Here is a 21,603-nt window from a genome sequence, read left to right as displayed (position 1 = left end):
AGGTCCGGGAAGTTTTGTGTTGTACTTTGTACTTTGTATGTTTTTATTTTTTTCCACATTGTGGTCACCCTCTGTTATTAAATTTTTGTTACACGAACTGTCTGGACTCTGCAATTGGGATCCACTACTCTTGGCTTCAGACAATCGTTACAATTACACCTGATTAAAAGCAATAAAGTTTAATTTCTCAAGCGTATATAACATTGTAATTGGAATGACAAGAGATTTTAAATAAAATAGCTTAAACAAAAAACCCAACATAAATTAAACAAATACAAAGACAACCAAACAAGAAAAAATAGACCTCTGTGAAGAGAAAAAAAACCACTCCAATAAAAAGCACAGACAAGAATAAAAACAGTAAATAAAATGGAGTATGAAGTCTTTTTAAATAAAAGTGCACTTCAAAATTGCGGGACAATGCGGAGGCAAAATGCAAAGTGCAAACGCTGATTTACTCCTCACTTGCAGCACGACGTGTGTTCGCTTGCCAGTGGCCCCACCCCACCCAATAGGACAAAGAGATTGAATGATTGACAGGAGGACAGTCACTCCGTTCATTCGAACCAACGTGCCCAGGTGTTGAGACAGATGCACAGTGAACCCACTTGTTTGGTTTTGTTTGGCAGTGTAGCTACCATAAGAGCCAGCTTTGTGTCAGTTCTTACATTTAAGTTAATTATGTTAGGTTAATTATGTTATGTTAAGTTAGGGCCGCACGCCTCTGCCCAAGTCAGCTGGGATAGGTTCCAGCATACCTGCGTCCCTAGTAAGGATAAGCGGCATAAAAAAAGGATCGACGTTATGTTAGTGTGTGTTAAATTGATAAATGTTAAGATTTACAATATTACTGTTGTTGCAGGACTTGATTACATTGATATGTAGAGTGATTCTAAAGTGGAATCAATGTTCGCTAGTGTGTGTGTTTCAGTAAGACGTTAATGACTGGTGCACACGAAGACATCACTAAGCCAAAGTGCAAGAAGTCGCCTTCACAAGTTCCTGTTGTAACTCTCAGAAGACCGTATTGTACTCCTCTCTAGTACATGTGGCCAATGAGGTAATATAAATGCACTCTTTGCACCTATTGCACTCTTTAAGTTGTTTAAATACGATGCCGTTCTAAATGAATGTGCTATTGTTAGCCGATAACGTTAGCGTGCTAGCAGGTCTATCTAGTACATGCAAAGCCATATTTTGTGTTGTGAATACTTTTTCTCCTATTTCTGCTGGTCATTCTTACTTGGTCCACTCTTCGTTAATATTATACAAATGGCTACCTTTTCGTTTCTGTACAATTCTTCCTGCCACTTCTTTGTAAGCCTTTGTTTCACAATTGATTAAATTTCAGCTTTAGCTTTACTACTTAATATTTACCCCTACTTGTGCTCTCGGTGTTGCAGTCTTCGCATATGTATCTGCCAACTCATTCCTCTGCACTCCTATATGTTCTGGCACCCATAACAGAGTAATTGTTACCGCTGCTTTCTTTATCCTACTAATTGTCTGGAGGATCTCAAAAATGACATCTTGTCTGGCAAGCTAGCAAAATGATCACCACCTCTCAACAGACAAATGATCAGTAATTCTACAGTTGACTGCAATGTTTAAGTGTGAGATAACAAAGAAAACTACCCAGAATTTCTTACATTGAGTGCAGTTAGAGCAGAGCAAATACAAGTAAAAGTGTTTTGTGGCCGTCTACATAAGATTTGTGGAGCCACTTTACATATAGCTTGTTTAGAATAGAGCCTGACCGATACCGATGTTGGGGGCTGAAAAAAAGCCCATATCTGATATATCAGCCGATAAATGAAATAAGAGCATTGATATACACAGGATATATACAGGACATGAACATAAATTCTTATAATACCCAAAGTAGGATTTACAAAGAAATAGAAGACTACTAAATTAATATAAGGAAGTACTGTATAATTAGTAACACTGTAGACATAAGGACATGCCTCTCCCTCTGCCTGTCAAATGAAAATATATACATTTAGTGCATTTTGGTCATTAGCCTAGAATGTAATACTATAGCTGAGCATTTTAAAATAAAAACAAGTGGCTGCATTGGGCTGAAAGTGAGTATTTGCAAACATCTCAAATACAAATGCTGACGCAAACAACAAAATGGGAAAAAAAAGTTGACAACTAACAAAATAAGAAATAATGAAAACATGTATCACGTTACTAGACTTAATACAAGGGACTAAACTACATTTTATGTAACAATGTACCTGCTTTCAAAGCATGCAATATATCAAATGACAACTACCTATTGCGTCAGGTCCTGGAAGACTTACTGTGATAAATGGAAGCATGAATTCTGCTGTCTACCAAAAAATCATGAAGGAGAATGTTCTGCCATCTGTTGGTGACTTCAAGCTGAAACCAGCTTGGGTTCTGCAGCAGGACAATGATCCACAACACACCAGCAAGTCCACCTCTGATTGGCTGAAGAAAAGCAAAATGAAGACTTTGGAGTGGCCTCGTCAAAGTCCTGACCTGAATCCTATTGAGATGCTGTTGCATGACCTTAAAAGGGGCTTCATGCTGGAAAACCCTCCAATGTGGCTGAATGACAACAATTCTGCAAAAATGAGTGGGCCAAAATTCCTCCCCAGCGCTGTAAAAGACTCATTGCAAGTTATCACAAACGCTTGATTGCAGTTGTTGCTGCTAAGGGTGGCCCAACCACTTATTAGGTTTAGGGGCAATCGCTTTTTCACACAGGGCCATGGAGCTTTGGATTTTTTTTCTCCCTTAACAATAAAAAGTTAAATTTATAAAGTGCATTTTGTGTTCAGTTGTGTTGTCAGCGACGAATATTTACATTTGTTTGATCTGAAACATTTAAGTGCGACAAAAAGATAAATAAGAAATCACCACTGTATGTATCTCCAACTCACAAACACGTCTCTCGGCCTCCTCGAAACAACACTTCCTTGTTGTCACTAGATGTAGGGACACTCCAAACACCCCAACAATGTCTTTATCATGCATGTATGTGTGGTCTAAACAAATTGAAATACAAAGAAAACCACTAAGTGGATATTCTGATCATTCACTTTGTGACTCTTCATGCGGAAGTACAGTTTGCCGCATTTAAGTATGTTTGGAACTCCCCAAAAATACACTCAAAACATGAGAATTTAACTAAAATGACGTGGTGTCTTTGAACGCATCCTCTCATTGCATAATAACAGTTAAAGTGTGATTCAAATGTTGTGCTGCTAAGATAAATTATATAAAATCTTTTTTTCAATAAACTATTGTAAAATTAGGCATATTTCAGACGTAGTTTCAAATAGTGATTATTTCTTTTTTTTTTTAAAGTAAGACAGTAATAATAATAAAAAAAAAATAATAATAATTCCTGCTTGTGTCCTGCAGACACCCAGCAGCTGATTGGTTGTCAGAAGAATGTCCTGCTCATCCACAGGGTGGGAGCTCCACTTTGGAGCAGGCAGAACAACAGCCAATAAAGAGGAAGAGAAGGAGCCGCAACCCACCCACTTTAAAGAGGAAGAGGCGAAGCCACAGCCCCCCTATGTTAAAGAGGAAGAAGAAGAACCGTCGATCACTCAGGAGGGAGAGCATCTTCTAGGGCCAGAGAAGGCTGATTTTGCCAGGTTGCCACTGACTAGTGTCTTTGCGGTGACTGAAGACCCCGAAGAGAAACCACCCGAACCCTCACAGCTTCATCATAGTCCAAGTCAAGAGATGAAAGAGACGAAGCCACAGTCCCCCTATGTTAAAGAGGAAGAGGATGAGCCACAGCCCACCAACATTAAAGAGGAAGAGACAGAGCCACAGCCCCCCTATGTTAAAGAGGAAGAAGATGAGCCACAGCCCACCAACATTAAAGAGGAAGAGACAGAGCCACAGCCCCCCTATGTTAAAGAGGAAGAGGAAGAAATCTCGATCACTCAGGACGAAGAGCATCTTTTAGGGCCAGAGGAGGCTGATCTCACCAGGTTGCCAGTGACTGGTGTCTCTGTGGTGACCGAAGACCATGAAGACAAACCACCTGAGTCCTCACAGCTTCATCATAGTCCAAGTGAGGAGATGAGAAAGGTGGAGCCTTCATGCAGCAGCTCACTGCAACACATGACAACAGAAGCTGATGGAGACCACTGTGGAGGATCACAAGCAGACAATCTCTTAGCTCCACTGTCAGATAGTGACGACACAACGTCACACTCTCCTGAAGATGAAGACAGCGACTACAACCAAGAATCTCTGGGCAGCGACACAGACTGTGAAGGTAATATGATTAGTCACGCTGGCAACAAACACTCTGAATGCCCTAAAAAGAAGACAGGTAAACGTTTTAACTGCTCAGTTTGTGATAAAAGATTTTCTTGTAAGAGTAAATTGGCTCTACACATGAGAACACACACAGGAGAAAAACCATTTAGTTGTTCAGACTGTGGTAAACGCTTCGCTCGAAGAAATAACATGCAGAGACACAGGAGAATGCACACAGGAGAAAAACCTTTCAGTTGCTCAGACTGTGGTAAATGCTTCAGTCAAAAAGCACACATTCGATTACACAGAAGAACACACACGGGAGAAAAACCTTTTAGTTGCTCAGACTGTGGAAAACGCTTCACTCAAAAGACAAACATGCAATCACACATGGGAACACACACAGGAGAGAAACCTTTTAGTTGCTCAGACTGTGGTAAACGATTCATCCAAAAGGCAGCGATGCAATTACACACAACGTCTCACACAGGAGAGAAACCTTTTAGTTGCTCAGACTGTGGTAAACGCTTCACTCAAAAGGCAGCAATGCAATCACACATGAGAACACACACAGGAGAAATTAAAAAATAAATGCTTATTTGCTCAAATTGTGGTGACACATTTTCTTGGAGGTATTCTTTGATAAAACACATGCAGAGTCACTGATGGTCTACTGTGTGATTCACCTGATTTCCTTGCAGTCACTGTGTTGTAATATTCTGCATGTGTCTTTGTTCAATAAATACATCTTGTTTTTATTAATGTAAAAAAGAAAGACGTGGTGATTGTAGTGGTTTCATTTGTAGTTAAGTGTTTTATATGACTGTATGCTGTCATCACTAAATGCTATAACTGATGAAGTCACGGCAAACGGGTCCGACTTACTGCTGGCAATGCACACCAGGCTCCTGCTCCGGTTGTACAAGGACCGAATGACACATAGTAGCGTGCCACCAATCCCGTACTCCCGGCGCACCCCCCACAGGACACCACGAGAGACACGGTTGAATACCTTTTTCCAAGTCTACAGAGCACATGTGGACCAGTTGTGCAAACTCCCATGTACCCTCCAGTACCCTTGCGAGTGTGTAGAGCTGGTCCAGTGTTCCGCGACCGGGACGAAAACCAAATTGCACCTCCTGCAACCGAGGTTCGACTAATGGGAACACATTAGTCCCTTCTCTCCACTCCCCTGGAATATACTTTCCCAGGAAGGCTGAGGAGTGTGATCCCCTATAGTTGGAACACACCCTCCGGTCACCCTTCTTAAAAAAGGGGACCACCACCTCAGTTTGCCAATCCAGAGGTACTGTTCCTGACTTCCATGCAACGTTGAAGAGACGTGTCAGCCAAGAAAGTCCCTAAACATCCAGAGCCTTGAGGAACTTGAGGGCGAAACTCTTCACCCCCAGAGCTTTGCCACTGGGGAGTTTTTTGACTACCTCGGATACCTCAGCCATGGTGATGAAACTGACCACGTTCATGTCCTTAGACTCTCTGAAAGGTATGTCAGTGGGAAGAGCCTCAAAGTATTCCTTCCACCAGCGGGCTATATCTTCAGTCGAGGTCAGTAGGTTTTTGTCCTCACTGTGTGGACTGGGCACTGCTTCCCCTTTATGAGGTGCCAGATAGTTTGCCAGAACCTCTTTGAGGCCGGCCGAATGTCGTGCTCCATGACCTCACTGAACCCCTACCACACACCCACACCACACCAGGTGATTATCAGTTGACAGCTCGGCCCCTCCCTTCACACGCCCAGAACATGCGGACGCAGGTCTGATAATACGACTACAAAGTCGATCATAGACCTGCGGCCTAGGATGTCCTGGTGCTGAGTACACTTGTGGACATTCTTATGTTCAAACATGATGTTCATTATGGACAAACTGTGGTTTGCACAGAAGTCCAATAACATCACAACACATGGGCTCAGATCAGGGAGGCTGTTCCCCACAATCACGCCCCTCCAGGTCATTTCTCACATGGGCATTGAAGTCTCCCAGTAGAACTACGGCGTCGCCAGCTCTGATGAGACTCCAAGAAGGTTGGATACTCTGAACTTCCGTTTGGTGAATACGCAAGAAACGACAGCACTCTTTCCACAACCCAAAGGCGTAAGGAAGTGACCCTCTCGTTCACCGGGGATGACTCCAACACGGAGGCACCGAGCCGGTGAGCTATCAATAAGCCCACACCAGCTCGCCGCCTCACCCCTGCAGCAACTCCAGAATAGAACAAGGGCCAGGCCCTCCCGAGGAGTTTGTTTCCAGAACCCAAACTGTGGCTCGAGGTGAGTCCGAATATTTCTAATTGGAATGTCTCAACCTCTCGCACAAGCTCGGGCTCCTTCCCAACCAGAGAAGTAACGTCCCATGTCTCAAGAACCAGATTTGACCGCCGAAGACCAGGTCGCCCAGGCGCCCGCCTTCGACCGCCATCCAGGGCTCTCCTTCCCTGTCCCATCTGCCCTGGGCTCCATGCACCTTGGCCTGCTTCCCTGTCTACCTCCCTAGGGACTTTGAAAATATTTGTGTGTTCTCTACAAGGGGAATTATGGATTATCCTAACTGTATATACACACAGTGAGGGTCATAAGTATTTGCACCCCCTGCTATTTTGCAAGTTCTCCCACTTAAAAAATAGGGAGAGATCTGAAATTGTCATCATAGATGCATTTCCACTCTTAGAGACATAATCTTAAAAAAAATAAAAAATCCAGAAATCACATTGTATGATTTTTTTTAATGATTTACTTGTAAATTACTATGGTTCATAAATATTTGCACCCTTGAGATAATCAGTGCTAATATTTAGTGCAGAAGCCGTTGTTTGCAATTACAGAGGTCAAACGTTTCCTGTAGTTCCTCACCAGGTTTGCACATACAGCAACAGGGATTTTGGCCCACTCCTCTACACAAATCCTCTCTAGATCTGTCAGGTTTCGGGGCTGTTGCTGCAACTCACCCTTCTTTTTCCTCCACACACGACGAGTGGAGTTTGCACCAAAGGCTTAATTTTTGTCTCATCTGACCACATGACATTCTCCCATGACCCCTCTGGATCATTCAGATGGTCCCTGGCAACCTTTAGACGAGCCCGCACATGTGCTGACTTCAACAGGGGAACCTTCAGTGCAATGCATGATTTTAAACCGTTACGCCGCAGTGTTCTACTGACAGTAGACTTTGAAACTGTGGTTCCAGCTCTCTTCAGGTCATTGACCAGCTCCTGCCGTGTAATTCTGGTCTGATTGATCACTTTTATAATCATGAGTGATGCCCCACGAGCAGAGATCTTATATGGAGCCCCAGTCCGAGGTAGATTAGCAGTCATGTTTAGCCTTTTCCATTTTCTAACAATTGCAGCAACTGTTGATTTATCCTCACCAAGCTGCTTTCCAATTGTTCCATAGCCTTTTCCAGCTTTGTGGAGCTGTAGTATTTTGTCTCTGGTGTTTTTGGAAAGCTCTCGTCTTGCCCATGGTAGCAGTTGGATTATGACTGACTGTGGGGTGCACAGGTGACATTAATGAGCTCAAAGGGGTGGTTGGTGAGTGGTTACTCAAGGGTTAAAGGTGGACTTCTTTAAGGTGGACTGAGAGCTCTTTGAGAGTCAAAATTATTGCTGATTCTCAAGGGTGCAAATACTTATGAACCATAGTAATTTACAAATAAATCATAAAAAAATCATACAATGTGATATCAGGATTTATTTTTTTTTTAGATTATGTCTCTAAGAGTGGAAATGCATCTATGATGAAAATTTCAGATCTCTCCCTGTTTTCTAAGTGGGAGAACTTGCAAAATCGGAGGGGGTGCAAATACAGTAGACGCCCCTACAACATAAATAATCCGTTCCACGAACCTTTATGTTATAGGGATTTTATGTTATACGAAGCGTAAAATACATGTAAATAGCCTAATCCATTCCAAGATCTTCCCAAACTCACACCCTTGGGCCTTCAAAATATTCAAAGTCCACCAAATATGGTGGGAAAATATAAGAAAACAGCATAAACATAGTAGAGTAACATTCCAATATAAAATAAGGTAAATAAGGTATAATGGTCAATGGGGAACGGCTGTATAGTCTAGCAACATCACTTCATTTCATACCTTACCATAATTTCATACATATTTCATACATAGTGAATTTCCCCGCTATGGGATAAATAAAGTACAAATACCACCGTCATGCTTCTGGATCATTTCCTGCTTTGTTTCGATCGACAACTTTTCCCTTTTTTTTCTTCTCACTTACACTTGGTTTAGGGCCCATGACTCCGATAATTTTAACACAGAAAAGTAAACAAATTAAAAAGAGATTTCAATGTGTGCAAACTAGTTTAAGGGCGACTACGATGAGGAAGGGAGCTCACATACAAACATGGACGTGCTGGATAAGTCAGCCAATGAGATAAGAGCGTAGACGGTGCCCCAATAATCAGCCAATGAGATGAGAGCGTAGGCGGTGCCAGAACCAAGTGTACTCTGTTAGTCTCTCTGTCGCTTGCACGGACTTGACGCTTTACGTTATATGGAATTCCTTACGTAATACGATGTGAAACATTTACATAAATTCTTTACATTCAGTGGAATTTACGTAAAAGGAGGTTTACGTTATGCGAGGTACTACTGTACATATGACCCTCACTGTAGATATATATATAATTTAACATAATTGTATCTTGCCACCTATATCTCACGTAAACAAATCAAGTTAAATCAATGTGTTATTTCAACACTGTAGATTAGTTGATTGAAAGTCATGTTAATATTTCAAATCAAATGATTTGCTTTTAATTCAACTAAAATGTTTGCCCTTACCATGCAATATTTAACTTAGCAGAACAAAATTCTAACTTGTTCTATGAACTACTACGGGCTTTGTTGTTTTACTAATGCCAGTATTATTGAATGGGTATTACAAAAGCATTAAGCATCAAACATATTTTGATGGGCTACATAAATTGTAAAAACAAAAAGACTTATAAATCTGTTACGTACTCATTCCAATTAAACGGCATTTATTGTGTGTTTGATGTAAGATCTTTCTAGCCACAAATGTTCATGTCGTACAATTTTCAACTTTTCAACTGATGACTTTTTTCAACTGGTCCTAAGATTTTGATCAGGAGTGTATGTATATGTACAGGTATGTACGTATGTTCTACTTTATTATTTATCCATATTTATATTACCAACTACTGCTATTTGCACCCATGAGCACTGTATATTCTATGTAAATATTTATAGTAGTATTCTCCTTCGTCTCCTTATATGTAAACTTATTTACTGTTGTTGTACTTATAACAGAGTGATGTTGACCGGAGGTCAATTTCCTAGTGTAGGAACACACATGGCCAATAAAGCTCAATCTGATTCCGGTTTTAAAAAAAAAAAAAATCCGCCTTGGTTTTTGAGGCTGCAAGTGTAGTATCATTTATGTCCAGTAGGGGACATTTATCCATCTTTAGCGGACAAAAGGCCTCATCTTTGGATCAAAGCCTAATTTGTTAATTAGCCCTAAACAAATAACATTTGGTGTAATATTTCATTTGTCAATAGTGACAATATTTGTTAACAGTACTACAAGTGATAAAATAGCTATATAGTATATAACACAATATAGACAATATAATTACAACATCATTTTAAATTCAATAAATTTAAAGGAAATAAGTGTTAGACTTCTGGGTAATTCCCGCCTACCAAGTCAAACGGCGTTCAGAAGGACAACTTTGACAAAGTTGGAGCCTGGACTTTAAAGTAAGAATGAAGTTAATGTTTATGATATTGTTGGTAATATAGCGATGGTTAGATGAGGCCTCGTGAAGCGTTGGGCACATCACTCAAACTGTATTGATACTGTGTCTGTGTATAAAAAAGGACGTTTGCAATGGGGGATGGGGTGCTTTTCTATAGATAGACCAATAGATAGATATTTTATTCATTTCCAAGGGAAATTGACAACAATAGTTTCCAGAGGGTATTTGTCTTTTTAAAATCCGCCCTCTGTTGGTCATCTAGAACAACATCATAGTATTTATTCAGAAATGATCAACAAAGACTATTGACCCAAACATGTTATGAGGGGTGTACACATTATTTGAACCTACCTATGGAATTACAGGAGTGCCAAAATTAAAAGGGAATACGTGTGGAAATACAAAGAGAATCAATAATAAAAAAATATACAAATGTAGTCATATTTTTTTCCATTTTGTCATTGTTTTTTCTGTATTGTCTTTGTTTTTTCCAATTTGCCGTTGTTTTCCTGTTTTGTATTTGTCTTTTCCACTTGCGTTTTGTAATGACAAAGACAACTACCTGACCTTGTGTGCTGCATAAAATGTCCCCCTCCCCCGCCCATCCCCATTCTCTGGTGATGTACTAACATCATGTGTGCTTTATTCTGTACGTATTTGTGATCATGCATGACAAAACTTGTGATTTAGGAGTAGTTTCATTCATCACAGATAAAGTTACTGTATAAGAGCTACAGTAACAACAGTAACAATAAGCACTCTTACGCTTCAGCGAGGGACGTAAACATTCAAGACAGACAAATTCATTTTCTGCTACTGGGCCTTGAATACACATTTGATGGAACCACCACCAACAAACATCACACTGAATCTGAAAGACTGCACATTTTTTTTTTGCCAGAAATTAGTTCATTTTTCTAATAACAAGCTAAAAACGTAATTTTGATTATTCTTCAGCTACAGATGAATATATATTTGCCTTAAATTAAGAGCAAAAACTGCTAACTGCTAACTTTCTAAATTTAATAAAACTGGTTTCTAAACGTTGTAAATTTAAGAACGGACTCACACACAGAAAATAAATGTAAAGATTTGCTGATTCTAGTTCATGGTGGGACACACACCAGTCAGACAGCTCCAGTCTGAGAGCATGGTCCAAGATCCAATCTATTTATCATCTAAAGGAAGAGGCAGGTCCAGACAGGAATGGTTGGTTGGCCCTTTCGTGGTGTCAAAAGATGAAAGTTAGGATACGATGGAGAGGGGCCTCTTCCCAGAATGTGTACATTTTTGTCCTCACAAGAGTGCTCTGTCTCTTTAAGATGCAGGTAGACTGCAGAGTCTTGACCTGAAGAGTTAGCCTGTCTGTGTTCTGCCATGCGTCTGCTCAGTGACTGCTTGGTTTCCCCAGTGTAGAAATCAATGCATTCCTCACTGCAATGGACAGCAGACACCAGATTGTTCTTGTGGGTATGGGGTGTCCTGTCTTTGGGGTGTACCAACCTCTGATGTCTCAAAGTGTTAGCAGGTTTGAAGTGTACTGTTTGTTAAAAATCTCAGTTTCTCAGATAGGCCTGAGACATGCGGGATGACAATCTTAGTGCGTCTGCTACTCTTTTCTTCCTCATCCACTTTGCTTTTGTTCTTTCTGGAATGCAAACGACCAGCTGGGGTAACCACAGGTTTTGAGCGCATCTCTCAGGTGCTTATGCTCTTTCTCTTTGGCCTGTGGGCTGGTGGGAACATTAGCAACTCTGTGTTGGAGGGTTCTGATAACTCCAGTGGGTAGTGTGAATCACAAAGTGGGTATTGGTCAGTGTGTGGGGGTTTTCTGTAAACACCAACACAATCACAGCCCAAAAAGCCAACTTACTTTCACATTCTCACGTGTGAACTTGATGTGTTTGTCCACAGCGTTAATATGTTCGGTGAAGGCTAGGTACCACTTCTTGGCTTCTAATTTTGGCCCATGTGTCATCCACATATCTGTACCACTGACTTGGTGCTTTTCCCATGAATTGAAAATATGTTGTATTGAGGCAAAGTTCCAGCAAATGACATATTTGTTCTGGGTTGTGAGCGGATCTACCTTGGAGTGTGTGGTCAAGGTGTAAACGTTGCCTCACAGTTTGCACTGCATCCTGGGTTGGAATACAGTTTAATACTTCTGTAATACTTCATACGGACCGCTGTCAGGCTCTACAACACCTGCACCACTTGAACCATGTGTCACTATGTATTCTTTACTTGCGTATCTTGCTTGCTGCTGTAACAAGTGAATTTCCCTGCTGTGGGATAAATAAAGTACAATACAATACAATAATGTTTGCAGGTGCTCTATGATTTGTTCTATGATTTTCTGACTGACTGGCTGGGTTTCTTTTTAGTCTCCTGCTGGCAGGATTGTGACGTCATGATGCCAACACATGGCAGTATGAAAGACTAAGGTTGAGAAACCATCTCTGAAGAATGCGGTCCTTTCATCCCTTCCTAAAAGGCTCAAGACATTTAGCCTCTAAGAAATAAACAAGGCATAATCAGAATGCGACACTTGCAAAGACCATCATTGGTGGGATGAGGCCCCTCTCCATTGTACCCCGATGATGGTCATCTGACACCACTAAACAGCCAACCATTCCTGTCCTCAAGAAGATAGATTGGATCTTGCACAGGTTCACTATCAAGAACCCAAAAAAAAAAAACAGTTTGCATTTTGCTGCATTCTTGAACACTTAGGACCTAAATGCTGACTTTTCAATAACACTTTTCTGACATTTCCATGTCATTTATACATGTAGACAATCAAACTCAAAGTCCAATGCCATGGATTTCACTCAGATGATTTCTCCCCTGGAAATAAAGAGGAAGGGAAAACATGGTCATTATTTCCACATTACGTTAAAATGCAGCATGATAACTTCATAAAAAAACACTTACAAGTGATTGGTCCAATGGTTAGTGGTTTTAGTGGAGAAGACTTGAAGACATGACGTCGGGCTCTGCCGGTGCAGGACTACATGTGGAACAACATAACATTCCAACTAGGTTCTTCAACAACAACACAACTGTAACTAACTGTATGCGACTCACCGGAATGCAAGAAGAAGTCATGCTGTCACACAGGCTGAGGCTACAGTGGAGGTAAACATCTCCAGATTCTCCTTTAACAAGGAAGAACAGGGTACTGAAACAAGCCTTGAGGGATGAGCCGCTCATAACCACAGACACTCGCTGGCTGTCGGTAGGACATCTAAGAAAAACAACATTTATCATCACCATTTTGCATTTTGTTTCCGTATTCACCCCAACTAAACAAAGACATACTTGTTTTGGATGAGAAGGTTTCGTTCAAGATGGTCAGGGTCTGATGAGTAAGAAGTGAAGCATTCCTCCAAAACAACCGCCAAGCTGAGATCTTTCTTGTCCACAGAGACCTCCACGTATAATGGTGAACCCACTGGAAGGACCACCGCGCCTGCCGCATAAGGCTCTGCATAGTCTGATTTCTTGAACAGGATCTGAAAAACAGATTTTTCATCATCATTTCATCAGTTACAGCCTTTTATTGATGATTGATGTCAAAAATGATGGACTTTAATCCAGATGATTCCAAGGTGTAGGTCTTGAAAATAAATGCAAATCTTATTGTTTGCATTGGACATGAAATTAAATGTTGATAAGTACGTGTGCGTGTCTGCTGCTTTTTACCATCAGTGTGTTTCCACAGGCACCCCTCTGAGCTTAAGCGTGGTACCATATGACACCATGTTTCTCCCCGGTCCGGGATCACTCGCGGTCTGCCAGCTTGCCTTTAACTAAAACCACCCAAACATTTCTAGGTTTTCATATTTTAATGAGGATAGAATGCCAACAATGACAGAAGGGGGAGGAATAAGTAAGTGAACCCTCTGCCTAAGGAGACTTAGAGAGCAATTGAAACCAATTTTTACCAAACAATTCAAGTCAGGTGTGTGCCCGATCACTGATGAGTGGTTTAAAGGTGCCCTGCCCACTATAAAACACACCTGGTAAGAATTGTCTCGATGAGAAGCGTTGTCTGATGTGCACCATGGCTCGCTCAAAAGAGCTGTCCGAAGACCTCCAATCAAGAATTGTTGATTTGTATAAAGCTGGGAAAGGATACAAAACCATCTCTAAAAGTCTGGATGCTCATCAATCGACAGTCAGAGAAGTTGTCTACAAATGGAGAGAGTTTGGCACTGTTGCTTCTCTCCCAAGGAGTGGCCGTCCACTAGTGATGGGTAGATGAGGCATCGTATCGTTGTCCACAGGTATGAATGTGAGTGTGAATAGTCTACACCATCTGTTCCCTGCGATTGGCTGTTGACCAGCCCAAGCACGTGATTTGCAGGGGGGATACGGGGTCATGACCCCCGCAAAAATTAGATCCAGCCAATATAACCCCCCAAATATAACCACATCACTCCGATGTCATAAAAATATGCATTATTTTGCATTAATATCTTGTTGGTTCTCTTTATTTATATCATTTGCCAGCAAAACTGTAGCTTGTTTAATCCTCCCGTAACGTACACTGACACCTAACGACACCTTAAACTCATTTATAAAAAGAAAAAAATCCTGTCCAAAAAGAGGTAAATACTCGTATTGTTAAGTTAGGTGATTATTTGTGACTGGAGTTGGCAAGCTGGTTGTTTGATTGCCAGTGTCCTGTGAGGTGAAGCCAGAGGGTGTCAGGGATGTACGGTGAAGGACCAATGTCAGTTTTGCTGACTTTGCTCCAATACACAGTGTTGGGTGGCGGCGTTACTACTTTAACTACATTTCTGAGTTGAGTGATCGTAACGTTGCTGTTTTCCACATCTTGTCAGTAGTGAAGGTATAACACAGAAGCTACATTTAACCAGGCATTTCAAAATTTTACATGCAGCGGAGTTTATGCTGCGGTCAGAGCGGTAACCATGGTGATGACAGATGTCCTTCTAGTGACATTAAGTACCAGTCCTGACTCCTGCTGCAGCAGGGCGGCTTGGGGAGCATGCAGCGGGTGACAGTGACAGAATTGTGAATCTTGACAAGCTTTGGGAAATACCTGAATGTATTTCCTTAAATTCTGCTTTGACGTCACTTGTCATTTTTAATCGGCCTGTTGCCATTTGAACATGAACTAAGCTTTTTTTTTTATATAAGGTTAAAAAATGTGATTGCCGAACAGGTGACCAAAGAGAAGGAAATGACCAAGGAGGCAACAGTAAAAGTATCACAGCAAAAGTATCACAGTGTATTTCTAATACAGGCACGCCAAATTACCCTGACTCATTTTAAAAAAAGGAAATTATTCAATAAATAAACAGGCAAAGGTTGTAACCCTCCAGCATACCCGCGACCCCAGTGAGAAGAAGATGGATGGATTTAATGATCAAGTTGAATGACTACAACCTCACAGTCGGCTACCACCAGAGTGCAGTGTATGTTTTTGATTTTTAATACTCGTATTACATATTGGTAAGTGGTAAAGTCAATCACAGGGGTATGCTGGAGCCTATCCCAGCTGACTTCAGGCGAGAGGCAGGGCACACCCTGGACTGGTCGCCAATTGCAGGGCACATACAGTATAGACAAGCCATTCACATTCATACAGTACCTATGGACAATTAAGAGTCGTCAATGAACTTTTTTTAGAATGTGGGAGGAAACCGGAGTACACTAGGTCCCCAACTTACAAACATCCGACTTGCGAACATTCGGAGATACGAACGCAAGCTGACCGGTCTATATTTTCATGTATTTTGCCTTGTAGTCACTCCATATTTATACTGCTACAGCCTTGACCAGTAGAGGGCACTGTGACACTGCTAATGGGACCAACAGGAGAGGAAGACGAGAGGGTGGAAGGCTAAATTGTAGTTGTATGATACAACCCAGCAGAGCTGGTAAATAAAGTTATAGAGTTACTAGGCCTGCTTATTCTACACCACCCACAGAACACTACCTCTTTTAGAAGAGTCTAACGACCACGAACATTTGTCCTTTTTTCAATAACTCCTCCTCCACCACTACCAACGACGTATGCTCGACCACTCCTCTTCAAAGGTAAATAACATTTATCATTACATAATATAATTTTTATAGTTTTTTATTATCATTGTTTAATATTACTACTGCATCCAAACTCATATTTACATACACATATACTGTACATGTAGTAGCTATATCATTGGTAAATTACCTTTTGTTCGACTTACGAACAGTCGTCTGGAACCAATTGTGTTCGTAAGTTGGGGACCTCGTGTATCCGGGGAGAACATGCAAACTCCACACGGAAATGCCCAAGGGAGAATCGAACCCAAGTCTTCCCGATCTCCAGAGTGTTACTGTGTGGCCAACATGCTAACCACTAGACCACTGTGCTGCACACAATGCATTCAAATCTCATCCATTACAATTCCAGTGCTCAAACTTGTTAAAATCCACAGAATCCAGCAACTAACATTTCCTGCCAAGAGGGATAAGACTGTTGCTTTCTTTCGGTAACCATTCCAAACAATCAATCAGTGTACACATAGTGCCCTCTACTGACCAAACCAAGTAGTAAAAAATAAAACAACACAAACATGATACAATTCATGCTCTAGCAGAAAGTTAAATTTTCTGAATTTTTTCATTGGGGTGGCCAAGGTGAGACCGTACATATACATTCAATACGTTGACGTTGGAAATACGTTGATACCTGAATTGTCTAGATTGTGGGCGTAGCCACCCCACTGGCCACCCTGTAGCTCCGCCACAGCTTTTGGACCCTCTATTAGAGCAATTAATAGCTGAGCAGTGTGCCGAGGACAATAGTTGCAATGAATAGTTTCTGGATTCTACTCACCATCATGGCAGCCAAACCCATTCAGGCCATAATACAGAAGTGGATGCCGATCAGCACTCGTGTTTTAACTCTAGGCTCTCGGTTTACATGCCCACTTTTGGTGAAACAACCCTGGATTGGATACTGCATTCAAGACCACACAAAGATAACAATGACGCTACAGGTTAACTCTGCAGAGAAAAATGTTTGGCACATTGTTACTATTATTACTATTATTACTAAATATTGCTGAACACTGAAAACATATACAACAGCAATGTATGCTTATTTTCAAAGATGAATATACAGTATGTGTAATTTCTGATGTGTAACTTCCGACTTTACCGCTGTTCATTGTTCGATTCATTTCCTACAATTCAGAGCCCGTTTTTTTCCCTGAGTTGGCTTGAACGCAGCATCAAATGCTGCAAGATCGCAACCACTATGTGTACCAATAGTTAGGGTTGCTCACGTAGAATTGGACAGTCGCAGTTTGAAGAAGGGGCCTGGCCAGTTTTTTTGTGTTTTTCTTCTGAATCATCGTCAAACGCATGTGGCACGGTGCTAGAATACTTTTAAGCCCTGCAGCAGGCCTGGGAATGCCTTGGTGTCCTCACGGTGAAACTGGAAGAGGTGACCGGAGATGAGGAAGTCTGGACATCCCTACTGAGATTTTGCCCCCGTGACCCGGACCCGGATAAGCAGAATAAAATGGAATGGAGTGGTTATAAACCGAATAAAGTACCTGACAAAAAGTTTTGAAAAAGAAAAAATATATTTGTATCAATAAATTTATTTGTGAACATTTCATCAATATGTAATATAACAATATCAACAAAATAATATCATGATTCCCTTTTACTACATACAATTGTTTGAGCAAAATCAAATCAACACTGCAAAATAAGTATTTACACTCAAATCCTCCCTGAAAGCAGTCCGTACCTCAATGAGTGAATCGTAAGAACTCAAGTCAGTAAAAGGAATCAAATAACTACTTTCCTGATCGAATCTGGAAGTAAGTTACAGCATTTAGTGATGACAGCATAAAGTCAAATAGAACACCTTTAACTACAAATGAAACCACTGCAGTAACCATGTCTTTCTTTTACACATGAATAAAAACAAGATGGATTTATTGAAGAAAGACACATGTAAAGCATATTACAACACAGAGACTGCACGAAAGTCAGGCAAATCAAACAGTAGCGCATCAGTGACCCTGCATGTGTCTATTCAAAGCGGACTTCCAAGAAAATGTGTCACCACAATTTGCGCAACTGAAAGGTTTTTCTCCTGTGTGTGTTCTCATGTGTGATTGCATGTTTGTCTTTCGCTTGAAGCGTTTACCGCAGTCTGTGCAACTAAAAGGGTTTTCTCCTGTGTGTATTTTCATGTGTAATCGCATGTTTCTCTTTTGAGCAAAGTGTTTACCACAGTTTGAACAAGTAAAAGGTTTTTCTCCTGTGTGTGTTCTCATGTGTGATTGCATGTTTGTCTTCCGAGTGAAGCGTTTACCACAGTCTGAGCAACTAAAAGGTTTTTCTCCTGTGTGCGTTCTCATGTGTAATTGCATGTGACTCTTTACAGTGAAGCGTTTACCACAGTCTGAACAACGAAAAGGTTTTTCTCCTGTGTGCATAATCATGTGCCTTTGCATGTTTGCCTTGAAAGCGAAGCGTTTACCACAGTCTGAGCAACTAAACGGTTTTTCTCCTGTGTGTGTTCTCATGTGTGTTTGCATGTTTGTCTTTAAAGTGAAGCATTTACCACAGTCTGAGCAACTAAAGGGTTTTTCTCCTGTGTGTGTTCTCATATGTAATTGCATGCTTGACTTGTAAGTGAAGCGTTCACCACAGTCTGAGCAACTGAAAGGCTTTTCTCCCGTGTGTGTTCTCATGTGTAATTGCATGTTAGTCTTTAAAGTGAAGCTTTTACCACAGGATGAACAACAAAAAGATTTTTCTCCTGTGTGCGTTCTCATGCGTCGAGAAAATCTTTTATTGGAAACTGAGCAGTTAAAACGTTTACCTGTTGTCTTTTTAGAGCTTTTAGAGTGTTTGTTGCCAGTGAGAGTCGTCATATCACCTTCACAGACTGTATCGCTGCTCAGAGATTCTTGGTTGTAGTCGCTGTCTTCATCTTCAGGAGAGTGTGACGTTGTGTCGTCACTATCTGACAGTGGAGCTAAGAGGTTGTCTGCTTGTGATCCTCCACAGAGGTCTCCATCAGCTTCTGTTGTCATGTGTTGCAGTGAGCTGCTGCATGAAGGCTCCACCTCTCTCATCTCCTCACTTGGACTATGATGAAGCTGTGAGAGCTCAGGTGGTTTGTCTTCATGGTCTTCGTTCACCACAGAGACACCAGTCAGTGGCAACCTGGTGAGATCATCCTCCTCTGGCCCTAGAAGATGGTCTTTGTACTGAGTGATTGAGAGTTCTTCTTCTTCCTGTTTAACATAGGGGGCCTGTGGTTCCACCTCTTCCTCTTTAATGTGGGTGGGCTTTGGTTCCTCCTCTTCCTCTGCAACATAGGGGGGCTGTGACTCCACATCTTCTTCTTTAATGTGGGAGGGCAGTGGCTGCTCCTCTTCCTCTTTAACATAGGGGGGCTGTGACTCTGCCTCTTCTTCTTTAATGTAGGAGAGCTGTGGCTCCACATCTTTCATCTCCTTACTTGGACTATGATGAAGCTGTGAGGGCTCAGGTGGTTTGTCTTCAGGGTCTTCAGTCACCACAGAGACACCAGCAGTTGGCAACCTGGTGAGATCAGCCTCCTCTGGCCCTAGAAGATGCTGTCCCTCCCGACTGATGGAGAGTTCTTCCTCTTCCTTTTTAATGTGGGTGGGCTGTGGATCTTCCTCTTCCTCTTTAATTGGCTGTAGCTTAGCCCGTTTCAAAGTAGAGCTCCCACCCTGTTGCTGAGCAGGACATTCTTCTTGACGACCAATCACTGCTGGATGTCTGTGATCCAGACTATTAGTGGGATAAAGAAAGCAGGGGTAACAATTACTCTGTTATGGGTGCCAGAACATATAGGAGTGGAGGGGTATGAGTTGGCATATACATATGCGAAGACAGCAGCAAGGAGAGCACAAATAGGGCTAAATATTAAGTACAGTAAAGCTGAAATTAAGTCAATTGTGAAATTAAGTAGCAGGAACAACGGGACAGAGAATCAAAAGGCAGGCATTTGTACAATATTTTAAAAAAAGTAAACAAAGCAAGAAGGACCAGCAGAAATCGGATAAAAAGTATTCACGACATAGACCTGCTCGCATGCTAGCGGCTAACGTTAGCGGCTAACAATAGCACATTCATTTAGAACGGCATCGTATCTTAACAAAAAGAGTACAGAAGGTTATCGCATTTATATTACCTTATTGGCCACATGCACTAGAGAGGAGTACAATAGGGTCTTCTGAGAGTTACAACAGCGACTTATTCCTGTTTGGCTTGGTGACGTCTTGGTGTGCACCAATTATTAACGTCTTACTGAAACACACACACTACCGAAAGAAGATTCCATTTTAGAATTGAGCTACATATCAATGTAAACAATGTATCCAAATACAGTAATAGTGGAAATCTTAATATTTATCAAATTAACACACACTTACTTACCATAGTTAACTTAAATATGTTTGAGAAATTAAACATAATCGTTGTTTTTCTTATCATATCCATGGAGCAAGTGGATAACTTTTAAGCCCTTTTTATTGGTTCCATAAATTATTTTACGTTTTTTTCGCCACTGAAAAAATACATACAAAAGCATTTGCTTGGAATATATGTTTGGATGGATGGTATTTCTTCGTTTAGAAAAAAACCTTTAGCTGAATACACTAGCTTAATCCATCTTTGGACTCTGCTTATGGTTGTACATATTGCTGCAATTTATGTGTTTTATTCTATTTATTTACGTTCGTTTTACGTAACCGGTTATGACGTTGACGTCTGCGCTACGCGCACAGCTCAATCTTGGTTACTGACCATTTATGTTGACGTCGCAAAAGTGCTATTGTAAAAACTTGCTAAAGTTGGAAGTGACGTGTGTCTCGCGCATGCGCAGAACCGATTGTGTTTCCTGTAGGTATTGTGTAGTGACATCCCAGAAGCAGTGCTGGCATTATTTGGTCCCGCTGCTTCCTGCGTGACTATGCAACAGCACGTGTCACCACTACAGCTTCATTCATTCCTTCCTGCTCAGGAATAATACCCAATGTTCATTATTTATTGAAGTGCTATTTTGTTTATAAAGACTTGATCCTCCATTTTATTTGTTTTTATTCTTGTGTTTGCATTTTATTGGAGTGTTTTTTTTTTTTCTTCTCAGAGGTTTATTTTTTTATTTTGAAGGTTGGAGTGTGAGGTTGATAGGCGGATCGGCGCAGCGTCTGCTGTAATGCGGTCGCTGTACCGGACCGTCGTGGTGAAGACAGAGCTGAGCCAGAAGGCAAAGCTCTCAATTTACCAATCGATCTATGTCCCCACCCGCATCTAAGCTGTGGGTTGTGACTCAAAGAACGAGATCGTAGATACAAGCAGCTGAAATGAGTTTCCTCCGTAGGGTAGCTGGACTCACCCTAAGAGATAGGGCGAGGAGCTCGGTCATCCGGGAGGAGCTCAGAGTAGAGCTGCTGCTCCTTCACATCGACAGGAGCCAATTGAGGTGGCTCGGGCATCTAGTCCGGATGCCTCCTGGACGCCTCCCTGGTGAGGTGTTCCGGGCATGCCCAGCC

The 21,603-nt window shown here is 41.4% G+C and overlaps 3 protein-coding genes across 4 annotated transcripts; 1 reads left to right on the top strand and 2 right to left on the bottom strand.

The window, feature by feature from the left end:
• The first annotated feature begins 941 nt into the window (after nt 1-941).
• On the top strand, nt 942-5,015 carry LOC129188223 (zinc finger protein 182-like). Its single transcript, XM_054788435.1, has 2 exons — nt 942-1,060; nt 3,400-5,015. The coding sequence occupies exon 2, from the start codon at nt 3,430-3,432 to the stop codon at nt 4,846-4,848; it is 1,419 nt and encodes a 472-aa protein (XP_054644410.1). The 5' UTR covers nt 942-1,060; nt 3,400-3,429; the 3' UTR covers nt 4,849-5,015.
• A 6,938-nt stretch (nt 5,016-11,953) lies between these two features.
• On the bottom strand, nt 11,954-16,904 carry LOC129187282 (pancreatic secretory granule membrane major glycoprotein GP2-like). Its single transcript, XM_054786322.1, has 5 exons — nt 16,884-16,904; nt 13,349-13,542; nt 13,115-13,274; nt 12,962-13,037; nt 11,954-12,874 (listed from the first exon to the last, which is right to left on the bottom strand). Exons 1-5 carry the CDS (start codon nt 16,902-16,904, stop codon nt 12,855-12,857), a joined length of 471 nt encoding a protein of 156 aa, XP_054642297.1. The 3' UTR covers nt 11,954-12,854.
• Nucleotides 16,884-20,383, bottom strand: LOC129188212 (oocyte zinc finger protein XlCOF22-like). 2 transcript variants are annotated; one of them, XM_054788410.1, is made up of 3 exons: nt 20,241-20,383; nt 18,951-19,837; nt 16,884-17,006 (listed from the first exon to the last, which is right to left on the bottom strand). In XM_054788410.1, exons 1-3 carry the CDS (start codon nt 20,252-20,254, stop codon nt 16,954-16,956), a joined length of 954 nt encoding a protein of 317 aa, XP_054644385.1. In that variant the 5' UTR covers nt 20,255-20,383; the 3' UTR covers nt 16,884-16,953. The 2 variants fall into 2 exon arrangements, with proteins under 2 accessions (XP_054644385.1, XP_054644384.1); XM_054788409.1 differs by lacking the exon at nt 16,884-17,006 and having other exon boundaries at nt 17,349-19,837.
• Between the last annotated feature and the right edge of the window lie 1,220 nt (nt 20,384-21,603).

This window comes from Dunckerocampus dactyliophorus, chromosome 9 (assembly GCF_027744805.1).
Source record: "Dunckerocampus dactyliophorus isolate RoL2022-P2 chromosome 9, RoL_Ddac_1.1, whole genome shotgun sequence".
Taxonomy (NCBI): Eukaryota; Metazoa; Chordata; class Actinopteri; order Syngnathiformes; family Syngnathidae; genus Dunckerocampus; species Dunckerocampus dactyliophorus.
The sequence above is the reverse complement of the archived record's forward strand: the minus strand, read 5'-3'. Positions and strand labels throughout refer to the sequence as shown.

Bases quoted from the DNA above. Each gene is read 5' to 3' on its own strand.
- LOC129188223 (XM_054788435.1), top strand. From the start codon at position 3,430: ATGTCCTGCTCATCCACAGGGTGGGAGCTCCACTTTGGAGCAGGCAGA.
- LOC129187282 (XM_054786322.1), bottom strand. From the start codon at position 16,904: ATGGGTTTGGCTGCCATGATG. The intron at 13,543-16,883 runs GTGAGTAGAATC...TCTGTTTTTCAG, and splicing joins TGGGTTTGGCTGCCATGATG to ATCCTGTTCAAGAAATCAGA. The intron at 13,275-13,348 runs GTATGTCTTTGT...TGTTTTTCTTAG, and splicing joins AACCTTCTCATCCAAAACAA to ATGTCCTACCGACAGCCAGC.